The sequence below is a fragment of the Lingula anatina genome, chromosome 10, assembly GCF_051362555.1.
Source record: "Lingula anatina isolate TDL-2025a chromosome 10, LinAna3.0, whole genome shotgun sequence".
NCBI classification, from domain to species: Eukaryota; Metazoa; Brachiopoda; class Lingulata; order Lingulida; family Lingulidae; genus Lingula; species Lingula anatina.
In genome coordinates, this window is record NC_141776.1 from 3,849,685 (window position 1) to 3,871,478 (window position 21,794).

At 35.2% G+C, this 21,794-nt stretch overlaps 3 protein-coding genes across 13 annotated transcripts in view; 1 reads left to right on the forward strand and 2 right to left on the reverse strand.

Moving 5' to 3' along the window:
- Nucleotides 1–1,455: 1,455 nt before the first annotated feature.
- On the reverse strand, nt 1,456–14,129 carry LOC106159112 (5'-nucleotidase domain-containing protein 3). 3 transcript variants are annotated; one of them, XM_086997009.1, is made up of 16 exons: nt 14,108–14,129; nt 12,752–12,859; nt 12,093–12,268; nt 10,300–10,374; nt 7,930–7,985; nt 7,703–7,793; nt 7,433–7,504; nt 6,927–6,983; nt 6,606–6,666; nt 6,146–6,248; nt 5,565–5,663; nt 5,075–5,159; nt 3,995–4,081; nt 3,478–3,531; nt 2,915–3,069; nt 1,456–2,447 (listed from the first exon to the last, which is right to left on the reverse strand). In XM_086997009.1, exons 3-16 carry the CDS (start codon nt 12,198–12,200, stop codon nt 2,219–2,221), a joined length of 1,332 nt encoding a protein of 443 aa, XP_086853135.1. In that variant the 5' UTR covers nt 12,201–12,268; nt 12,752–12,859; nt 14,108–14,129; the 3' UTR covers nt 1,456–2,218. The 3 variants fall into 3 exon arrangements, with proteins under 3 accessions (XP_086853135.1, XP_086853134.1, XP_086853133.1); XM_086997008.1 differs by lacking the exon at nt 14,108–14,129 and adding an exon at nt 13,198–13,290; XM_086997007.1 differs by lacking the exon at nt 14,108–14,129 and having other exon boundaries at nt 12,752–13,072.
- Nucleotides 13,970–21,794, forward strand: part of LOC106159109 (uncharacterized) — a 37,267-nt gene continuing 29,442 nt past the window's right edge. For 7 of the 9 annotated variants that reach the window (XM_086996997.1, XM_086996998.1, XM_086997001.1 and 4 more), the window contains exons 1-2: nt 13,983–14,077; nt 14,758–14,818. In XM_086996997.1, the coding sequence (XP_086853123.1) occupies nt 14,780–14,818 (39 nt within the window). In that variant the 5' untranslated portion in view covers nt 13,983–14,077; nt 14,758–14,779. Of the gene's footprint in view, nt 14,078–14,757; nt 14,819–21,794 lie in introns of all 9 variants that reach the window. The other 2 variants (XM_086997004.1, XM_086997005.1) reach the window with 2 other exon arrangements.
- On the reverse strand, nt 15,829–20,769 carry LOC106159100 (uncharacterized). Its single transcript, XM_013535286.2, has 7 exons — nt 20,692–20,769; nt 20,350–20,423; nt 19,270–19,398; nt 18,418–18,549; nt 18,026–18,130; nt 17,090–17,270; nt 15,829–16,903 (listed from the first exon to the last, which is right to left on the reverse strand). The coding sequence occupies exons 2-7, from the start codon at nt 20,416–20,418 to the stop codon at nt 16,704–16,706; spliced, it is 816 nt and encodes a 271-aa protein (XP_013390740.1). The 5' UTR covers nt 20,419–20,423; nt 20,692–20,769; the 3' UTR covers nt 15,829–16,703.

Below are 21,794 nucleotides of genomic sequence, written 5' to 3' on the forward strand. Positions count from 1 at the left end.
AATTACAATTATTAAAAATCAGCTCCGAGATTCATCCGTTGTCAACAATACCCACTGAGAAAATTTCCAATAGGCATGTTAGATAAAACTTACACCTTCTGAGACAAAAAAAGTTAAAGAGACTATTAAAAGTTAAAATACATAATAATAATAATAATAATAATAATAAGATTCTTATATGGCGCCTTACATTCTATCTCAAGGCGCCTTACAATTATGGCTAATATACTAAAATCATTAAAATGACTACAATATTTTAATCATAAACTCTCATTGGAAACCATTTAAAATTTACACTACTAAAAATCAATCTTATTAAAAAAAAAAAAAAAAAAAAAAAAAAAAAAAAAAAAAAATATAGACAGAATTAAAAAAGTGGGTCTTTAAATACATCACCAAATCACCTGGTGCCAAGGAAGTGAATAACTGGTCTTACCCAATGACGATAAAAATTCAATCAAATTTACATATTGTTCAGTTTCTGGATATTAACTAACTACAGTCTGTGATATATTTTTGATACATTTTTTTAACTTAAAAAGCAAAATCAACAAAATCAAAGCTATGTGCAAAAAAAAAGGCTTGACTAAGTGAGAGCATGATGCAAACGTGCACACAAATAAATGCACCATGTATTGATATGTGAAGCTGAAATACATTACAACTTAGCTGAAAAGTTTGAAATAGCACTTAAAATATATACTAATAGCAACAACATAGTTGTCTAAATGAATAGCCTTTCCAGGCTTTTCACAGAAGATTTGGTTAACAAGAGATTTCCACACCAAAGAACCCCATTCATTATACATACATATTAATATCATTAAAAATGCACCATTTGTTACCTGCACCATAAATAAAGTGTTCGGGTTTTGCCAATCAAAAATCAGTCAAAAAGTCAAACACTTATTCTTACTGTCCTTACTGTTTAGACGTTTATCTTATGGTGAGATAAAAATTTAAATTGCAACCACACGAATAAAAATACATATCCTTCCTTAATAACTGTATGTGAATAGTGTTCACATAATAAAATGAAAACAAAACGGAACAATACATAGATAATATTGTAATACAGCTTTTGATGTACTTATATTGCATAACTTGACAAGCATTACATCCACCATTTATTGACCACTTATAGTTTTACACCCACATTTCACAGCTTTATAAATATTGGTTTTAATAAATACATAACAAATTCTATATATATACTTATATATATCTCAAACTTAACAAAATGTTCAAGTGCCTAAATATAGATTCAAAACAAGTTATAACTTGACTTAATTCACATTCACTGTTACAGTATGGGAATTTAAAATAAATTAGATTTTAAAAAATGTAATACTCTAAAGGGGTATTTTACATATTTTAGTAAAGAAAATGCAGGTTTATAAGCCTCAGAACATGGCCCTACTGTACATCTAACATGTATAAAGTAACTTATCAGCAAACGTGAGTAAATTTCAAATCACATTAAAAAGTTGGCACAACTTCTATATCAAATGCATACGTTCTGTACTGGGTTTGACAAGACTTCAAAAGTTAAAACATGAATAGGAAATTTAGTACATAAACAAGATTCAATAATTAAATTTTAGCATACTGAAGTGAGCTTCAAGTTATCCATTGTAAAATGAGCAAGTTTTTCCTCACACAGATCCTTGAGGGTAAAACCCATAAAATACAAAGGAAAATATGTCCAATTCTACTTTTCAAAATATTTTGTACGGATCATTATCAAAAAAAAAAAAAAAAATCTAAAATTGATAAAGGAAAAAATTGTTTGCATTAAAAAAGCAAACTTTTTTATCATAATGACTTAAAATAATGTTCTCAACTATGTTAAATGGGGCCATTTTCACCAAGAACTTTACACCAGCAGTTGGTTTTTACTCTTATAAACCAAAAATTAAATCTCGACTTATTTAATTCAGAATATTTGTGCAGTATTTCAAAAACTTATAATTAAGTGAATTACTGCTTAAAAGCAGCGGTTTCTTTCTTTTATATTCATTTGTATAAAACAGGTACAACATTTCAATGACATTTCAACAGACAAACATTGCTCTTTCATGGATCCATGCAGACTATAATTTTGGCCTCAAAGCTAAAACCAACTTTCAGCCTGAACTCATTTTGTGAAGAGGGCGGTCCCGATCGCGAATAAGTGTGGTGTTTGATATTCTAGAGTAATTACCGTAAAGATCACCCCTCATCTACACGTTGAGCAGCCATCTAGTCCCGATCCATAGTGCACCTCATGTGGCAATGCGGCCCTCCGGGGATAGAACGTGTGAGTTAACTTGTAGTTTAACAAGTTGGTGAGGGAGGACATGTAGATGTCTGCAAAGCGCGAGAGGCGTCGGGAGAAATAGGTGGGGTTGTGGTAGGTACGAAACAGACTGCCGAACCGTGGGTTGAACACCTCCTTGGTTGCAACTCTGTAGAATTTAAAATGCAAAATTAATATTATAAATATAATTACAAATTAATTAAAAAGATATTAATTTGATTGATTTTTGAACAAAGAAATATAAGTTTAAACTTTGAAAGTAGTGGATTCAGTTAACAAAATTATTGCACGCTCTCTTGGGAAATAAGTTTAAAATACTTCAATTTTGAACTTTTCATCAGCTATTTACAAATCCTCACTGACAGACAAATTTCTGACAGTTATTAAATAAATAAGCAAGCAAAAAATGCCCTGAATAATTGTCTATCTTGAAAGTTTCATTAAAATTTATAGAATTTTCTTAAGATAACTTGTCCACTATCAGACAGACATACAGATTCAGCAACAACGATGAAAAGGTAACATAAATTCCTTCACTAAAAATGGGTAACTAACAAACAAATACATAAGTTAATTCTTACAGAAACATAAACAAAGAGATATTTTATTCTTTACCGGAGTTGATCGCGTTCTTTCAGCCACTCTTGTCTCACGGCCTCAGCTTCAGGACTATCATGGAGCACCTGACTTTTTTCTATCAAGTCTTGTAGTGAAGACAACCACGTCACTGCATTCGTGAATTCTTCTGAGTTGAAATTTTTTATCTCTCCCTGAATTGGCAATTATGAACCTTTTTTAATGTAAGTTTTAAATAGACATGTCATTGTCATCTATAAGCATTCACTTAATAGTTCATTTATCAAATCATTCTTTATTGATTGAACCAAAGACTGGATGAATCAAAATTATAACTCGAGTTCAAAGGTAATTCATAAAACAGTAACTGTCTTATTTGCTTTGTCATAAAGTGGTGTGTGTGCATGCATGCAAACATGCATCTGCATGGACTTCTGTGTTTTTAGATCTGAAGGTTAGTAATAAGCTGTAGCAGGAAGCAACTTCTGCTTTAAATTTGCATGAATTAAAGAAATGAAAGAGACAAAAGATTTATTAAGGGTTGAGATGTAGATAGAGATCTAGGTTATGGGTTTTCTGTTGTCAAATATCAAAGTAAGTACCTCTAATTCTGGGATAATTGCACCAGTTCTCCAGCCCATACTGAGAGTAGCATCCTGAAGATAAAATTATATATTTATTTTAATTATCAAAAATTAATACAGAAAAGTACATTATCAGTATACAGTACTAGGCAATAAATAATCATCACAAAAAATATTCCAAACATCAAAAATCATTACTGATGAGATAAAGATGGGGGGAGCAGGGAAGGAGAACAATGCTGAAATCAAGTGTGCATAAAAAACTTCCAGTCATGTTTTATATAAAATGTGAAACTCAGGTCAGCAATGATATAATAAAATCAATGTGATCAAATATCTAATGCATCTGTTAATTCAATGAAATGACCTTCAAGTCTGCAAAAGCTAATTATTTTGAGAGTATTGTTGTAATTAATGGCTCTCATTATAAGATCACCTTTTGCCCTTAAAAATCAAGAAGAATCACTGGCATGTCTACAACACTTGAAAGTTAAACCAAACGAGAGAGAGAGAAAGAGAGAGAGAAAAGACTTACGGCCAAATCTGTGTAGACATGATCCCCAAAGTATAGCATCTTAGCACCGTGCCAGCCAGTAATTTTCTGAAGGTCATCCATATTGCCCTGAAATAACAGCAAAAGTACAGAACTAAATGATGATATCTAGTATATGCCAAAACCCACACCATATACCATACCACTGTGCCTTCCCATATTATTAGCCTATGGTTTTCAGGATACCAATACTTGGCTAAAGGAGGGTCGGTGAAACAAGGATAACTTTCTGATGCTGCCTCAATTCACTCAGCATTTTGCATCTATAAAACAGGTAGCACTATAGCAGGGCTTGACACTAACTTTTTTCGATACTGGCCCGAGATATTGGTAAATCTTGCAAGGATGATTTGACACATGGCATTTTACTTGCTCTTTGCAGGGGCGGATTTAGGCCGTCTTCTGGGTCTTCCGGAAGACGGTCAGATTTTCAAGTTTACATTGACGGGTATCTATTTTTTCTGTCGGTAGACGGTCAAAAATGCAGGAAAGATCAACAAAGATAATTTAGAAGACTGTCAGAAATTATCTTTAGATCCGACCCTGCTTTGGGCCAGTGACCCCAGTGATTCAATTGCCCTAGGTTGGTTTTCATTGGCCCAGGGCCAGTGGGCCACCCTTAATGTTAAGTCCTGTATAGTATGTTAGGCACCGGAATTGAAAAATATTTTGCTTGTATTATTATAATTTATTATAATTTCTTGTAATTTTTAATGTTTGAGGGGGAACAGCAAAACCTATGGGGGCTTCCCGTCTGCCAGAGCATTATCCTGTACATAAATTTAATTGCCAACTCGTAAAATTATATCAGAAACACATATAACCATGAAAGCCAGTTCTTTATAGTCAGTCAGCATATTTTACTTTTGTTAAATTATATTTCATTACCATTCCTTCTTTGTGTTTTCCCCTTTCTCTTTGTTCTACAATTCTCCTTATTATATCTTCCAAAAATGTTTTCAAATCACTACTTTGGAGATAATTTCCCCCACCCCTACCACAAAACATCCAGGTCAAACTGACTCTTTTCAAAATATTTTTCACTGTGATTTCAATTCCTACCTCCTGATATATTTGTCCTTTTTCAAAACTTGTCACTCTTCCCCAGGACTGTGTCCCCAGGGTTCTGTCAAAACTTCGGAATGGTCTGAGGATGGTTATAATAAAATATATATAATTAACACAATAGAAAATGCTTAATATAAAACATTATAAAGGTCTCCAGCCATGACCAGTATAAAATATTCTATATTAATTTACAATGAACATGGCCGATGATCCCTCTCTGCTGGAAGTCAATTTCATAAGAGGACTTGAGCTCAGAACCTATGTTAACTTAGACCAAGAGTTAAGCAAATGACCATAAAAATGTTTACATGTATAAACAGATTTAAAAAAACAAATAAATGTCTAGATTTTGTCCATAGTTTGGGCTATGGTGATTAAGGCAAAAGCACTTTGTTTGCTATGATATAATCTATTTTATACACAAGTTTTAAAATGCACTGTACACCTTTATATAACAATAATAAAAACACAACGTGAGGACTACCTCTTGGGTCTGAAGAACTGTGGTTTTCTGGCTCTAGTAATGATGACATCAAACATGTCACTCCAGTCACTGCCCAGCATATAGCTCATCCCCTTGTCTCTGAAAGGAGTATCACAAGGAGAATTAACACAGGGACAGAAAGATTTAACACACTGTACGTAATTTTTTTTCCATCTTCTACTATGAAAGGCACACATTAAGCATTTAACCTTAATATATCAAATACTTATTATTTTTTTGGAGATTTTAGATCTATCTTCTTTATTACCAAACTAGGTACATCATATTCAAAACTGCTTGAAAACCCCTTATTTATGCTATAAATTTCTAGTTTATGATAACCTGTCATACATGTATCTCGTAAGATATTCAGAGCACAAAAACAGGTTACATTTATAATTTGTAATTTAGTTTAGTGTATACCTGGGTGAAAAGGTGAAATTGCAGAGGTTTCCATTAAAGTTTTTTTTTTTTCTTTGCTACTTTAAGGTCTAACTTGCATTACACGCCTTCAATACAAAGGCTAAATTATAACAAGGCCACAAATTTAAAATGTACTTTGTTTACAGGGACTTTCTTACACAAAAGCATATCCACTGTTGGTAATGAGTAGAAGCTTCTTCCCAGCAGATGACAGTTTGTTCATCAACTGGGACAATTCTGCTTCCTTCTCAAGGTACATGGCTGAAATAAAAGAGAATGTGTTATCCTAAGTTACCTGAAATTTTAATGTTATAATGGCAATGTATTTGTCAAATATTTGACTAGTTATTTTAATCAATTGCTTGATTAAAGAACTGATTGTCATTAGTGGATGAATAAATATGTAGTATATATATATACATAAAATAGATATGAAGACCATGAGATAGTATAACAATAAGTTACAATATGTAGAGCAATATATCATATTGCAAATAAAAAATACAACTGAAAAAATTATACGAAAATTAAAGTTGGGAGATGTGAAGAAATCAATATACATAACCATTACACATAATGCCATATTTAAATTTTAATAAATAATTTGCTGCTACTTACGAAGGTCAGACATAATACTGGCATGGAGTTCTCCAGATTTATGAACATTTTGCACAGCAGTCTACAGTGAAAGAAATCAAAGTTATATTTATGTCAGGGACCAGTATGTTGTTGTTTTTTAAATCTTCCTTTACATGTGAAACAAATCTTCCCCAAAACTCAATCTAGAGGGTGGAAAAACTTCAAGTCTTCATAATAACTACAAAAACATGCGAGAAACATGTCAATAGGTTATGATAAGTTTAAATGCACTTTGGTGAAAAGTAATTGGGACAGAAATGGATTAGCTTGAGAGAGAAAGAGAGAGAGATCAAAACCTACCTTTACATCATAGAATACATAGCCAGGATCAAAGGCAATACTGTGTTCAATAAAATACTGAAAAAAAAAAACAAAGACAAAGTTTTATCTATGCCATTAACTACTGTCACAGTTTTTTCAAAACACCATTATATCCATAACCAATAATATTTCATTAATTTTATAATGAACCCTAATGTCCTCTTTAGAAACTTTTCACTTGAGACATAGGTATAAGCAAAAATATGTTTACTATTTTTACAGTCTTATTGATCTAATGTGTGTGTGTGTTCATTTGTGTGTGTATGTGTGTTTGTGCGTGCATGCTTGTGTCCAACTTTATTCATTTGCTTTTATTGGCAGATTCCGTTCAGTACCCTGAGTATCAGATATAACTGGAAACTGACTTCATATACAAGAGATGGCATGGTCATGCCAATAGTCTGAGTCTACTGGTACATACAAGTAACCTCTGCTACTCAGGATGCTGTTCCATGAACTAAATGTCACCTTTGTTTCTAACATACCTGAATAACATTGGACATGAGGGTGATTTCAGGCAGGGCAAACATGTCCATAAGCTGCACCATATTTCCTCCCTGAAAAATGACAAATTAAAAAATTATCAGAATTTCTTTCCTGAGAGCAATGTGAAAAAGTCCATATAGTAGTTTTATCAACACAGAGAGAGAGAGAGAGAGAGAGAAAGAGTGAGAGAGAGAGAGAAAGAGAGAAAGAGTGAAGAGGAAAAGAGAATGAGAGAGAGGGGAGTACAAAAAGAGAGAAGAGGTCCTTACAGTGCCGTGGAAGCCACTCATGTTATCCACAGGGACGTGGGTGCCCTGATATTGCTCAATAACCTCCTCATCAGGTACTGGCTCCAAACCCCTGTGGATACAAAAAGGTAAAAGAAATATGTCAGTAGCTTTCTTGCTGATACAGGAAAACTGCTTTTTACCAGCTCTTTACTATAATATATAGTTTTTAATATGCTTGTAAATATAGTTCAAAAGAAAAAACTTACCTGTAAACTGTACCCAACTGGATGTTATGAAAAGCATCTATTTTCATGAGGAAACCCTGGAATATAAGAAATACCCCAAAACAATCAATATACTAGAGGATCAGAGAGGCGATACCGCCTCCGAATATTGTACCACCAGCTGGAGCAAGCGCATTCGTATAGACCCCCACATACACAAAATAAGGGACACAGCCACCAGTTTTGTGCTTGACAAGCTGTAAAAATGCAATCAACAAGAAATTTTTTAACTATTGCAAAAAATATATATGGTACAATCAAATTTAAGTTCTTCGTAAGGTAGGTCAAGGGTCAATTTCAAGGTCACAGTAAATTGCCAGTATATGACTTCCTATTCAAGTTCAAGAGTAACTATGGACCTATCTCTGTCAAGTTTGAAGTTAAAAGAGAAAGAAATTATCAGAGTTCAGTTCATGATAAAAAGTAGGTCAAAGGTCAATTTCAAGGTCACATTTAGATTGCCAGTATATGACTTCCTATTCAAGTTCAATAGTAACTATAGACCTATCTCTGCCAGTTTTGGAGATAAAAGGGAAGCAAATTTTGCAAAGTTCAGTTTATGGGGAAAAGTAGGTCAAAGGTCAATTTTAAGGTCACATTTAGATTGCCAGTATATGACTTCCTATTCAAGTTCAATAGTAACTATAGACCTATCTCTGCCAGTTTTGGAGATAAAAGGGAAGCAAATTTTGCAAAGTTCAGTTTATGGGGAAAAGTAGGTCAAAGGTCAATTTTAAGGTCACATTTAGATTGCCAGTATATGACTTCCTATTCAAGTTCAATAGTAACTATGGACCTATCTCTGCCAGTTTTGGAGATAAAAGGGAAGCAAATTTTGCAAAGTTCAGTTTATGGGGAAAAGTAGGTCAAAGGTCAATTTTAAGGTCACATTTAGATTGCCAGTATATGACTTCCTATTCAACTTCAATAGTAACTATGGACCTATCTCTGCCAGTTTTGGAGATAAAAGGGAAGAAAAATTTGCAAAGTTCAGTTCATGGTGAAAAGTAGGTCAAAGGTCACTTTCAAGGTCATAGTAAGATTGCCAGTATATGACTTCCTATTCAACTTCAATAGTAACTATGGACCTATCTCTGCCAGTTTTGGAGATATAAGGGACTAAATGTTATAATTTTGGTGTTACCATAATGTGCCTTAAATTTCGTACAGAAAAAATTAATTAAAATAAAGAAAATGTCATTTTGGTCAAAATTCTTGAAATAGGAGGTGCTCTGAAGTTTCAGAAGTTCAAATTTGATGAAATAATGTCATTTTTGAACACAAGTTGTCTGCTTTGCCAAGCCTTATGTTTTATTTTTCCAGAGTTCAAAATTTATTATCCATTACCGTACTGCACATTTTGCTTTTACCACCAATATGTACTTTTTGATACAGCGTAACTCGAAAACCGTATGGAATACAAAAAAACCGAGACCACCCCCAGTGTTGGGCTTTACATGCTCTACAAAATGCAAAAAAGAATGGGTCTCTAGCATTAACGGTTCCCGAATTAGAGACAGTTTTCAGTTTCGGTATCTTATGGCCGCTACTCCCGTGAAAATACACCAATTGACCCCAAATTCATGGAGATGAAAGATGACCTGAAGGGTAACACCTTCCAATAATATTATTGGTTAAGTCTGTGTGGTGTCTGAATAACAGGGCAAAAAAAATTTTTTTCGTAAAAAATTTCATTTTTTTGAAAATTTTGGCCCATTTGACCTTGAAGTAAAGGTCAAAGGTCAAATCCAAGGGTATATTTGAAATCTACACATATGACTTTTGGAAAGCCGTCTATAGAAATTTTTCCCATAACTCCTTCCGTAGGGTAGATAATTAGCATTTAATTTTGCCATTTTTAGACAAGGGTGCATTGCAATGAGTGCCACACCCAGACCCCAATACCGACAAAGCCCAAATTTTACATGGAACGAGTTGAGATTATAGGTGACCTAAATCCATGAGATGGGTACGGGGGCCCTTACCGTCTAGGAGGAGAAGCGGTAACGGTAGCCGTCCGGCGGAGCCGGCGGAGCCAACGGAGCCGGCGGAACGATCCGGACGGGACCGAAACCATGTGTACCGCCAGCGCTAACGCTGGTGGTACAATTATACCCAATGTATATAGAAAAAAGAATAGCTGTACAATATTACTGCCACTACATTTATTCATAGTGCAAAAATGCATCATCATGTAACACAGTAATTTTTATGAAAATATTACAAAAATGAATGTATCACATGGCCCAGAGGTTCACGCCTTTGTGGTATGGCCCTTTACTATTTATTAGTTAAAATAAATTGCTATATCACTTCATGTATAGTACTCTATCAATACTGTCTGTGTAGTACCTTGTGGACATCAAAGTGCAGTCCCCTCACTGCAAACTGTGGGTCATACTTCATACTTTTGATGGCAGCTGGATACTGGAAGTAAGTAATATAGATTGATATACTAGCAGATACTGGAAGAACATGTTATAGATTGATATACTAGCAGATACTGGAAGTACATGTTATAGATTGATATACCAGCAGATACTGGAAGTACATGTTATAGATTGATATACTAGCAGATACTGGAAGTACATGTTATAGATTGATATACTAGCAGATACTGGAAGAACATGTTTTAGATTGATATACTAGCAGATACTGGAAGTACATGTTATAGATTGATATACTGTACTAGCAGATACTGGAAGTACATGTTATAGACTGGAATACCAGCAGATACTGGAAGTACATGTTATAGATTGATATACTAGCAGATACTGGAAGTACATGTTATAGATTGATATACTAGCAGATACTGGAAGTACATGTTATAGATTGATATACTAGCAGATACTGGAAGTACACGTTATAGACTGGAATACCAGCAGATACTGGAAGAACATGTTATAGACTGGAATACCAGCAGATACTGGAAGTACATGTTATAGATTGATATACTAGCAGATACTGGAAGTACACGTTATAGACTGGAATACCAGCAGATACTGGAAGAACATGTTATAGATTGATATACTAGCAGATACTGGAAGTACACGTTATAGACTGGAATACCAGCAGATACTGGAAGAACATGTTATAGATTGATATACTAGCAGATACTGGAAGTACATGTTATAGACTGGAATACCAGCAGATACTGGAAGAACATGTTATAGATTGATATACTAGCAGATACTGGAAGTACACGTTATAGACTGGAATACCAGCAGATACTGGAAGAACATGTTAAAGATTGATATACTAGCAGATACTGGAAGTACATGTTATAGATTGATATACTAGCAGATACTGGAAGTACATGTTATAGATTGATATACTAGCAGATACTGGAAGTACATGTTATAGACTGGAATACCAGCAGATACTGGAAGAACATGTTATAGATTGATATACTAGCAGATACTGGAAGTACATGTTATAGACTGGAATACCAGCAGATACTGGAAGAACATGTTTTAGATTGATATACTAGCAGATACTGGAAGTACACGTTATAGACTGGAATACCAGCAGATACTGGAAGAACATGTTAAAGATTGATATACTAGCAGATACTGGAAGTACATGTTATAGATTGATATACTAGCAGATACTGGAAGTACATGTTATAGATTGATATACTAGCAGATACTGGAAGTACATGTTATAGATTGATATACTAGCAGATACTGGAAGTACATGTTATAGATTGATATACTGTACTAGCAGATACTGGAAGTACATGTTATAGATTGATATACCAGCAGATATAGAAAGTACAAGTCAAACTGGTTGGGATACAAACATGTTCTGGGAGCATGTATTGTAAATTGGGATACTAGCAGATTTAAAAGTCTAAAATAAATCTAAACTGGACTGCCAGAACAACAAGTATCTTTTGGGTAATTCTGGGTAAAAAGGAAGATGAAAAAATAGTTGCTTATAAAGCAGCTTGCACCTTAAGACTTCACTCACTCATTCATTCATTCATTCATTTATTCATTCATGCACAAACTTATTCCCTCACTTATTTATTTATTTATTTATTTATTTTCTTACCATTCACTGTATATTTTTCAAAAAATTTTCTTTTATAATAAAAAGCAAGATAATACAGAAACCACTTCCCCATCACGTCAAACCCTCACCTTGTACCCTGTGACCAGTGCCTCTGTCCCCAGGGAGTACAGCAAATGATGTAACGACTCCTTGTAGGAAGCTAATGTGTAATCATAGTCAAAGCCATACACATCCATGTCAGCCAGGTCCAGCTCATTGTTGGTGAATATAGAGTCTGGGTTGATGGGAGCAGGGTGAGGCTGAGCTGGAATTTTTTTAACCATTTATTTATTTAAATACATTTGTTTTGTACAATAATTATCTAGATCTACTGTTTTTACGCAGTAATGTATGCTACTACGTACGTACTTTCCTGCAACTGCATAAACCTAATTTAAATCATGGCGGGTATCCAACAGACTTGTACTTTGGATATGCTATTAATGACATAATGGTTTCTTTCTCAAGCAGGTGAGGAGGGGTTGGGGCCATAGATAATTGTTACTGGTGATTTAATTGTTTTAAAAATGTTCACAAAAATAAATGAATAAATAAAAATTGAAATTAATAACAAATTAATAGAAATAATGATAAACATTGCAGTCATTATTGATAGATCTGATATCCCACAAAAACTGCAGTAATTTTTGTTACGAAACGATTACATCGTTCGCATTACGAAACAATAATTATGAAAACGGTAGCCTAATTATAGTCTGCAGCCGATTGAATGACCTCTACGCTTTACCTTGTACTGCATCCTTAAGCCGCGCATAATCTTCCCAAAGAAGGTCTGGTGACTTGGCCTCTCTCGTTCCAAATTGTTTTTTGTCAACGTGGCACCCACAGCAGGTTTCTGTGAGGTAAAATTCAAGAAATTTCACCTTTCGAAAGTGGCACAGTCGTCTGAAGACGGCCATTGCGTAAACAACCAAGATAAGCCGCATCCGAGTTCCGGTGTAATTCGTGCAGTCAGTCTTGAGAACACGTACTTTCTAGAGTGCATTTTTAAAGTGGTCTGCCTAAATTGCGCAATACAGCGCAATACAGCGCAACACAGCGCAATACACTTGAAAAAAACAAGTCCAGTTGCAAGTTAACACAGAAAACGATCATTCTCAACAAAATAAGGGGATAAAAAAGCAATTATTTTAATTGCAACTTAAAATATTCTAACGATGTGGTGTTAATTACCGGCACATAACCATTCATTCTTACTGATGATCTTCATGCGAGGTTCTTTATGGCATGGTAGGCCTACGTGTTGCCATAGGGCCTATTCAACAAATAGATTTTTCATTCAATTACAATTTTTGAAATGCAATGTTTCATATTTTCATGCAATAGGCCTATACACTAATATTTCTTTCAACGGACCCCTGTCTTTTAAAGCCTACATAATGTTTAGAAAGAATGATATTAAAGTAAAAAAAAAGAAAAAAAAAAAAAAAAAAAAACGTGTGACCATGCGCAATACAGCTTCGCTCTGGGCCCCGTATCTCGAAAGGTTCGCTATGTTGCGCACGTGCGCAAGCGTCTCGATTCCATAACTCGCCCATACTCGTCCCATATAATACATTGTAGCCTCTTTTGTATATAGCGATTCGCAATACGCGATGCTTTCGAGATACGGAGCCCGGGATGACAATATTGGCGACCAGTTATATAGAAAGGACCCGTTTGTCCTGCCCATATTAAACTATTTCTGCTGATTGGCTTCATTATATAACATTCTGTGGATCTTGAGTTTTGAGAGATAGACAAAGTCATAAAAACGCTATATTCGCTTAATGATTTTTAAAAGTAGTTTTAATTTGTATTAAAGTAGTATATTTTAACAACAGTTGTATCAAAAATTGCACTGTTAATATTTTGACAGTAAACATTTGTGAGCAGTTTTAGCCAAAACCTCTCACCCATAAATGGGTCAAATCTTTTGTACATGTAATTTGCATAACAATAACTTGCCCGTCGTAGTGCAAGCTGCAGTTGGGCACAGTTGAGTGGAGACGCAACAATTTGTGTGGTGAATTCACAAGTTGAAGCTTTTATAAGACGTAGAAGCAAGCTTATGGTAAGCAGCACTACTTCTTCAGTAACCTACCTCAATAAAACACAAGAGCAACCGAGAGAAAAAGTATTGTAGATACTGAGTATTAGTAGCGCAATTTGTTGTAATATTATGCCCATCGTTACTTGTGTGTCACTCACAATGTCAGAATATGTTGGTTACAATGCTTTGGGACTACAAATGTACAGGAAAAATGATACTATCAGCTGACCATTGATGAAACAATAAGTTTGCTTGTAATCTTTCAAACTAGCTATATTAAGTTCAGCACGTGTGAATTTTATGTATGACCCCTGGAAATTAAAAGAGCATTTGTGACTTAATTAAAAATGTTTTCGTGTAAATATACTCATAACTGCACAAAAAGACTGATTAATTTAGATGATATTACTTGTCATAGTTCTAAATATTTGATACAAGGAGAAGTCTGTCCTAGCAAGGTGTTCATCAACTTTAAAGTCAAATTTAATTAACAATTCAAAAGTCGCTTTTGAAGACACTTACGATGGTTTTCAGCAATTTCTTTTGGGTTACAATTGTGTATTGTAATGGATTGATCATTTCACCTGGGAAAAATTAGCAATTTTTAAAATACATCGTTTTGTCACTTTTTATTATTATTATTATTATTACTACAAGAATAAGGGTCCACATAGCTATTAAAGTTCTCTTACTTGTTTTAGCTTACACTCGGGCAATCCATTTATGCTTAAGATTGACATGCTGTCAAAATCTTTTTGTAAGGTAAGTGTTTTTAATTTAATACAACACACGATCACGCACACGTCATTTGCTCATAAAGCGATGGTTTACAGATGAAAGTTTTACGCAAGTTGACTACCGTCTCCAGTGTGTCGTATTCTGTCCCTCCATTACACGACCAACTACATGTATATTAAAACTTGATTATACATAACCGCCCCACCTATGTATATCTCCACCTCCCTTTATCCGGAAAGCTCAGTGGGTCGACGTCGCTAAAGAGACCTTGGTTAACTAGAAAAGCACTCCGAGAGCGCAGACCTCCGCCAAGGCAGCGATTTTTTTATTATTATTGATTTTGATTGATTATTGATCCGGCTCACCACCAAAAACTAATCATCTCTTCCTTGGCCCACTTCTGACAGTTCCTGAAAATTTCATCAAAATCGGTCCATAACTTTTTGAGTTATGTTGATGACAGACAGACAAACAGGGGTGAAAACATAACCTCCTTGGCGGAGGTAATGAATACAGGGATAGTTGTGCATGTGTAGTGTCAGTGTGCAAACTCGATATCATTCAATTCCTCTACATGTACGACCTTTCACTTTAAGCAAGATAAAGTTGGCGCAATTTTGACAGATGATTCATACTTTCTCTCGCAGGCTGGTTGTATTTTTTTAATATTACTTAGATAATTATGCTGAAAATGGAACCGAATTAGCATAAATGTATGCCCGATAGGTATTTAAGCAAAGTGGATTTCTCGTCCACGCCCGGTGCAGTGATTTTTCTAGTACGACCACCTCCACCCAAGGTTCATGTAAGGTCGGTGCATCTCTATAACCAAATTAATGCTGGGCAACTTTCCATGTTTAACTCTATGTCATTTATGCGCGAATTTCAGAGAAAGCGACACTTCTTCAAATTTTTATTATTTTTTGTTTTTATTTATTTATTCAAATTTCTGTTTTTTTTTTTTTTTTCAAAATGAGAGAGGGAGAGGGAGAAAGAGAGAGGGTTAAGAAATAGAAATAACACAAAATACAACGTGCTTGAGATGCGCTGTTTATTATAATTTAGCTGCAGTTCTAACGTCACAAAGAAGGGATTAGGGATACCCCGACAATACCTTTAAAAAAATCGGCTACCATCGACTGCTTCCGTAACTGTGACGTATCCAGTGCGGAGGTCCCACACATGTAAATCACACGCGTGCTTTGTTGAATATACTCTTTTGGACATAAACTTTTTTTGCGGTTTAACTCAAGATTTTAAGGGTGCAATATATATGAATAAGTACAGGAAGAAAGAATAAACATATGACAATATGACTTCATTTAGAACAATATTATACAATCTTTCACTTTTACAAATTCAAAGCAGCTTGCTATCATAAATTATTCGTGGTACAGGAAAGCAAATCTGATATGGTTTATGAATATAAACACCATTTTAAGGTGTTGCGGCGAAATTGCAGAGAAATTTCAATTATATACAAGCTTGGCGTCTTCTAGCATCCCATGAACACATCTGCCTCAACATTTTCCACGATATATTCCAGGTATATTCCACGAACTCAATACAACTAAAATCTCATCCTTATTCAGAGTCAGCTCAGGCCTGTAGCCAGCAATGTCAAAAGGGGGGTTCTTTTCTGAAAAAGTGGACCTCTTACAATGGAACCTTTGTGCACCTAGATCAAATTTTATCCAGAATGGACCTTTTCCTGACAAAAAGGGCGGTTCTTTCGAACCTCCCCCCCCCCCCCCCCCCCCCCCCCCCCCCCCCCCCCCCCCCCCCCCCCCCCCCCCCCCCCCCCCCCCCCCCCCCCCCCCCCCCCCCCCCCCCCCCCCCCCCCCCCCCCCCCCCCCCCCCCCCCCCCCCCCCCCCCCCCCCCCCCCCCCCGCAACTGTAACGCATTTTTCTATCCTAGCAATGGAAAAGGGTCCTCGCAGAATCTACAGTTACCGATAATAGCGACTGGCCTGGAGACGGAGGATTCACGTCCAAATACTGATTGAGTTAGGGTCGTACAACAGATGTAGATCCGGTTCCCAAAATATACGAATGGGGAAAATTGGGGGTTAGCTATTAATCCACTTTGTCTTTTCTCGCGCCTGTTTCCTGTAAAACGATAAATAATAATTAAGATATATGTATATCCATTCTACGTCACTTACAGTATGACATAGGCCTACTCCAGTTTCACACATTGACTTATTTCATCAAACACCCTAATATCTAGAAAATTAGCACTGCAGGGATTCATATTCATATAAACATATTTTAGCACGTGGCATTTCAAATTACCTGCATTAGGTTTTTCCGGTACTGCCTCTTTTTCATCTGCGTGCATGACCCAATGAACGGCGACATCCTTACAGAAGCTTTGCAGTTCCGCACTGAGAAAAGATGTCTCTCTGATTGGTTGAGGAGAAAGTGTTAAATTGGTGGCTATGGAGCGCTTTGGGAAATCATCCATACCGTGATTCTATAAATAAATAAATAAATAAATAAATAAATAAATAAAAATCAATATTGTAGATACAGTTGCGGAATGGACGCACAATTTCTGACGCGTCACAAAAAGTACCAAATTTAAGTAAAATGCGTGAACATCCTCAAAATCAGGCTTTAGATATGTGTAGCCATGGGAAAGTTTAGACCACAATTTAAGACCAATATCACCCGAGATAAATTAGTAGTAGTAGTCCAATTACATGAAATATATCGCTTTAGTAATGAGAAAAACCTGGCTGATGTGTCATACCAGTTCTTACTTTGTATAAGTGGATTACTATGGATTAATCTTGAACTGAAGAAGACCAAATACAGTCTTTTAGAGCGTATATAAAACAGTCGTCTTTCTTATATTGAAAGGGTGGCTTCCAAAACCGAAAAGATTACGAACAATTCTACCCACCCTGAACTTTTAAAAATTCCCTTAAGCAAATATAAACTTAATTGTTTTAAAAGTAGCAGACTGTTTTCACCAAGCTTTTTTTTTCAACCAACCCAGATATCTCTTTTTTAATAGCAGAACATAAAAATTTTACCAATTACTTTTTTTTTACAATTACTTTGAACGTTTCGTTTTCTATTTTTATTGCCTTTATTTTACTTATTTGATCTTTATTAAACACGAGATGGTAAAACAACTTTCGTTTTATGTGTACTTTATAATATATAAGCAGTAGGTGAATACACTATTATTATTATTATTATTATTATTATTATTATTATTACCTTGGCCAGAATGCGTTGAACTTCCTGAGCATCGACTTCTGGGGTGGTTGTGGGTCGTATCAGGCACAACGGCTGACTACCTAGGGTTTTGTAAGCAATCAGACCCTGAAAAAATTGGATTCGTCCAATTTTAGTTTAAATTTCAATCCAGTATAAAATAAAAATTGATTCTCATATCATACATTCAAGTAGGGTAGATGGCGTGAGTCCCGACCTTTTTTAAAATATAATTTATTATAATTTATTAAAATAAAACGGAACGCATCAAAATATGTAAAATCGAATATGAATGAAAAACACACTTATTAAAAAAAATTACACTCTGAAATTTTGTGAAGGTTAATTATCAGCATATACACTGCACATATGCATGTACATAAACGTATACATACGTGTGCTACATCGTGCGCCGTCTGTAACGGGTCAGATGGACTCCCGTAGATGACTATGTTTTTGCTTGCATCTACCTGGATTTTTTCCCCAATTTCTTTACCCTCGGCGTTGTGAAAGTGAACGAAATATTCCTGCAACGGAAAGCACAAAATGGTTATTCGGTAAAAACAGGGTTTTGTCTCTTTTATAATTATCGCTTGTCTCTTTTATAGTTGTAGTTTAAAATCGTTTCTTAAAAGATCACGTGCATTTTAACTTCTGAGGTTCTTCACATCATGAATGGCTTCAGGTGGTTATCAAGTAATGAACATGCAAATGTACAACAGAAAAGTAAAGGAGGCAATTAACGTTATAATTCTAGTCCCTGATAACATATTGGCAAATCAAAGAAATCTTGAAAAACTTAAATATAAATAAGGCTCAATTATATAACAAGCAATATATATATATATATGGGGTCATTCCTATTGCAACTGTTGGTCTACGTAGATCGATTCTTAGCAGCGGGGACTCTCGCTGAATGCAATCAGTTTCACAGATTAACACGCCTCCCTTTGGCGTTGAGTATAATACTAGTGCAGAAAAGCTGGTGATTATTCGAGTACGTTGGAAACAAGAGATACGTAAATCTATTAAAATGATTGCATTCAGCGGAGTTGGATCGAATTACGGAGACCTACAGCTTCAATGGAAATGAGCCCTAAGATAAGATGGGCAGAATGGCCTCTGTCTGCAAAATGACACAAGAGTAAGATGAGAAAAAACTTGAATATGGACCTGCTTGCCAAAAAAATAATACTTGACATAAACGAACTTAGATCAAAAGTTATTCTATCAAAACAGGTTATAACCTTCATTGTTTCCTCGTGAGCCTTCTGGACAATGTGGACCGCTAGCAGGACCCCAGCAATGGTGCAAACAACAACAAGCAACACGGCCACTGCCACTATCATGTACTTGCGCGAGTTGGGCTTCGGCGCCTGAAAACATATTTAAAACATTTTATAAATCTTCAGCTTATCGTGAGTCGAATTCTAAACAATCATTTGGATTCATAAGTTCAAATGCCCTGGTTTACTTGTTTATTCGTTCATATAATTACGAATTTAGTCATTTATATACTTCGCTTTATGTGAACGTTTGTCTCTCTATTATCCATCTATCATTCTATCGATCTATCATTTTATTCATTGTGGGTATTTTTTCGCTGTGAAGAGACAGGCGACAATCTGAAAGACAGATGAATATTTTTATCTTCTCTCAGACAACTTGGACAAAATTAATAATAGTTTTTATTTACATAATGAGTATTCAATAAAGTTGCTTTTAATATTCCACAATTTCCTTTTTTCACGTTCCTTATTTGTGGACTGAATGATGTATTAAAAATTTTACAGCGTTTTTTCTATCGTATTTTGGTATAAAAAATAACTCCACTAATCTGTTCACTGGTCCTCTCAAGTCACTCATCACTCGGGTAGTACAAATTTTAATTTTAAAAAATTTAAAAATTGGTTCAAATCAAAATAAACTAGCGAAGATGTGAAAGCTACAGATAACTCTAATGTAACACAACGCCCGTTGAACCAAAAAATATCGAAGATGAAATTTAAGCAAATTCTTTATCACCAAGGTTTATGGGTCTACAGCATACAAAACAACTGAGAAAATTCACCTTTAAGAGGCCGTAGCCGAGTTTTAAATGCCTTATTTTTTGCTATTTACAGTCTGTCTCTCCATTAGGTGAGTGACTCAAAAAACTAGACATTTTAAAAAAGGTTATTTGTATTTGTTTCTTATTTATATACATTTATTTTAATATTTAACATGCCGGACGCCACATTTACTAGACAATTGGCTTGTACGGAAGTCTAAAGTTTAAGGCCGTATGCATATATTAGAATCATAAACAAGTACATTTTTGAACTGACCGTATTCACAGGAGTTGGCGAAGAAGTGACCACTTGCGGTAGCATTTTCGGATCCATGGCTGGTAGCATGAAGGCTGGAATAGTGATTCAAATGCATATGTACTTATACCTGTATTTACTTATCTCTGATAAGAACCATTCGATAAAAGCATAAATATAAAGCCAGTTGATTCTTATTTAATAACCCAATACATTTTATAGCAATTACAGACTGTCTTTTCAAAGACGTATTGTAACGATACATGTATTATACTGGTGTATCATTTTGAATAATGGATTATTCAGAAACAAACGAGAAAAATAATCCTAAAAGATGTTACGGTAGGATAAATCTCTACACACCTTTGACTTCTAGTCAGAGTGCGCTGCTGCAGTTGTCCGCGTTAACCGCCTTAGTCTGAGGTATGAACACGCTTGGGCGGGACTGGAACAGTTTTATACCTGTGCCGGTCCGTGAAAACCGCGGTCCCCTTAAAGCCATCCTTGAAGTCATCTTCGATTCAAAGCTTGTCAGTTTGAAGCTAATTCAAACTACCTCAAAGTCCGTCATGACATGGTGTCCTTCAAATTGCCTGGCGACAAAAAAAAAAAAAAAAAAAGTGCATAATTTTTATTTTTTTTATTTACGTATTGCCATTCTAGGTGGTAAATGGGATAATTTACAAAAATTTCGCTTTCGTGGAAAAATCTTGTCTTATGTCCGAAAGGCTCTGAGTATTCAAATCTTGAAGCTACAAAAATGCATACATTTAAGAATTGCATTGGAAAAGGGCGTCTCTTTGTCCCCAACGGCGTCAAAATTGTAAATTAATGCAAATTTTCTCCTTCGGGCTGCAAAGAAGGTGCGTTGAAAAGTGAGGTCAGCACAAACCCTTTTACCTTTATTCCATCATGTTATTTATCCCAAGGCAATATCTGTCCAGTCATACGTTTTACACCGTTAGACATTTTATTTACCATAAATCTAACACACGCCTGCAAGGAATATTTGCATATTTCACGTTCTTTCAGAAAATTTTGGGGACTATCAGTCTTTTTGGACTAAATTCTTTTATAGTGAAAACGTAGCATCCAAACGCTTTACGCTTTTTTTTCCAAATTGAACTTTACATTCCTTTTTGCAAGATTTCCCGGGCATATTACAACTCCCTTGTTGCATGACCATGGTAACTATTACTTAAACCGTCCACAACATTATGCTACATGAACCGGTTTAAGAGGTCCTATACCCCGTTCACACTAGTCCAGTGTGGCGGCTAGTCGACTAGTGATTGTAAAATAACAAATTAAGCATCACAAATGAATAAAAAGGTAATAATTTACAGTGTCGGTAGTTATAGTCATGATCAGTTTCGGTAAGTGCTACCCTTGTTGACAACAGGGAACTGCTGAAATTTACGGTTTTGTTGTTGTATAAGTTCTTCAAACACCGAATAAAAGAGTAT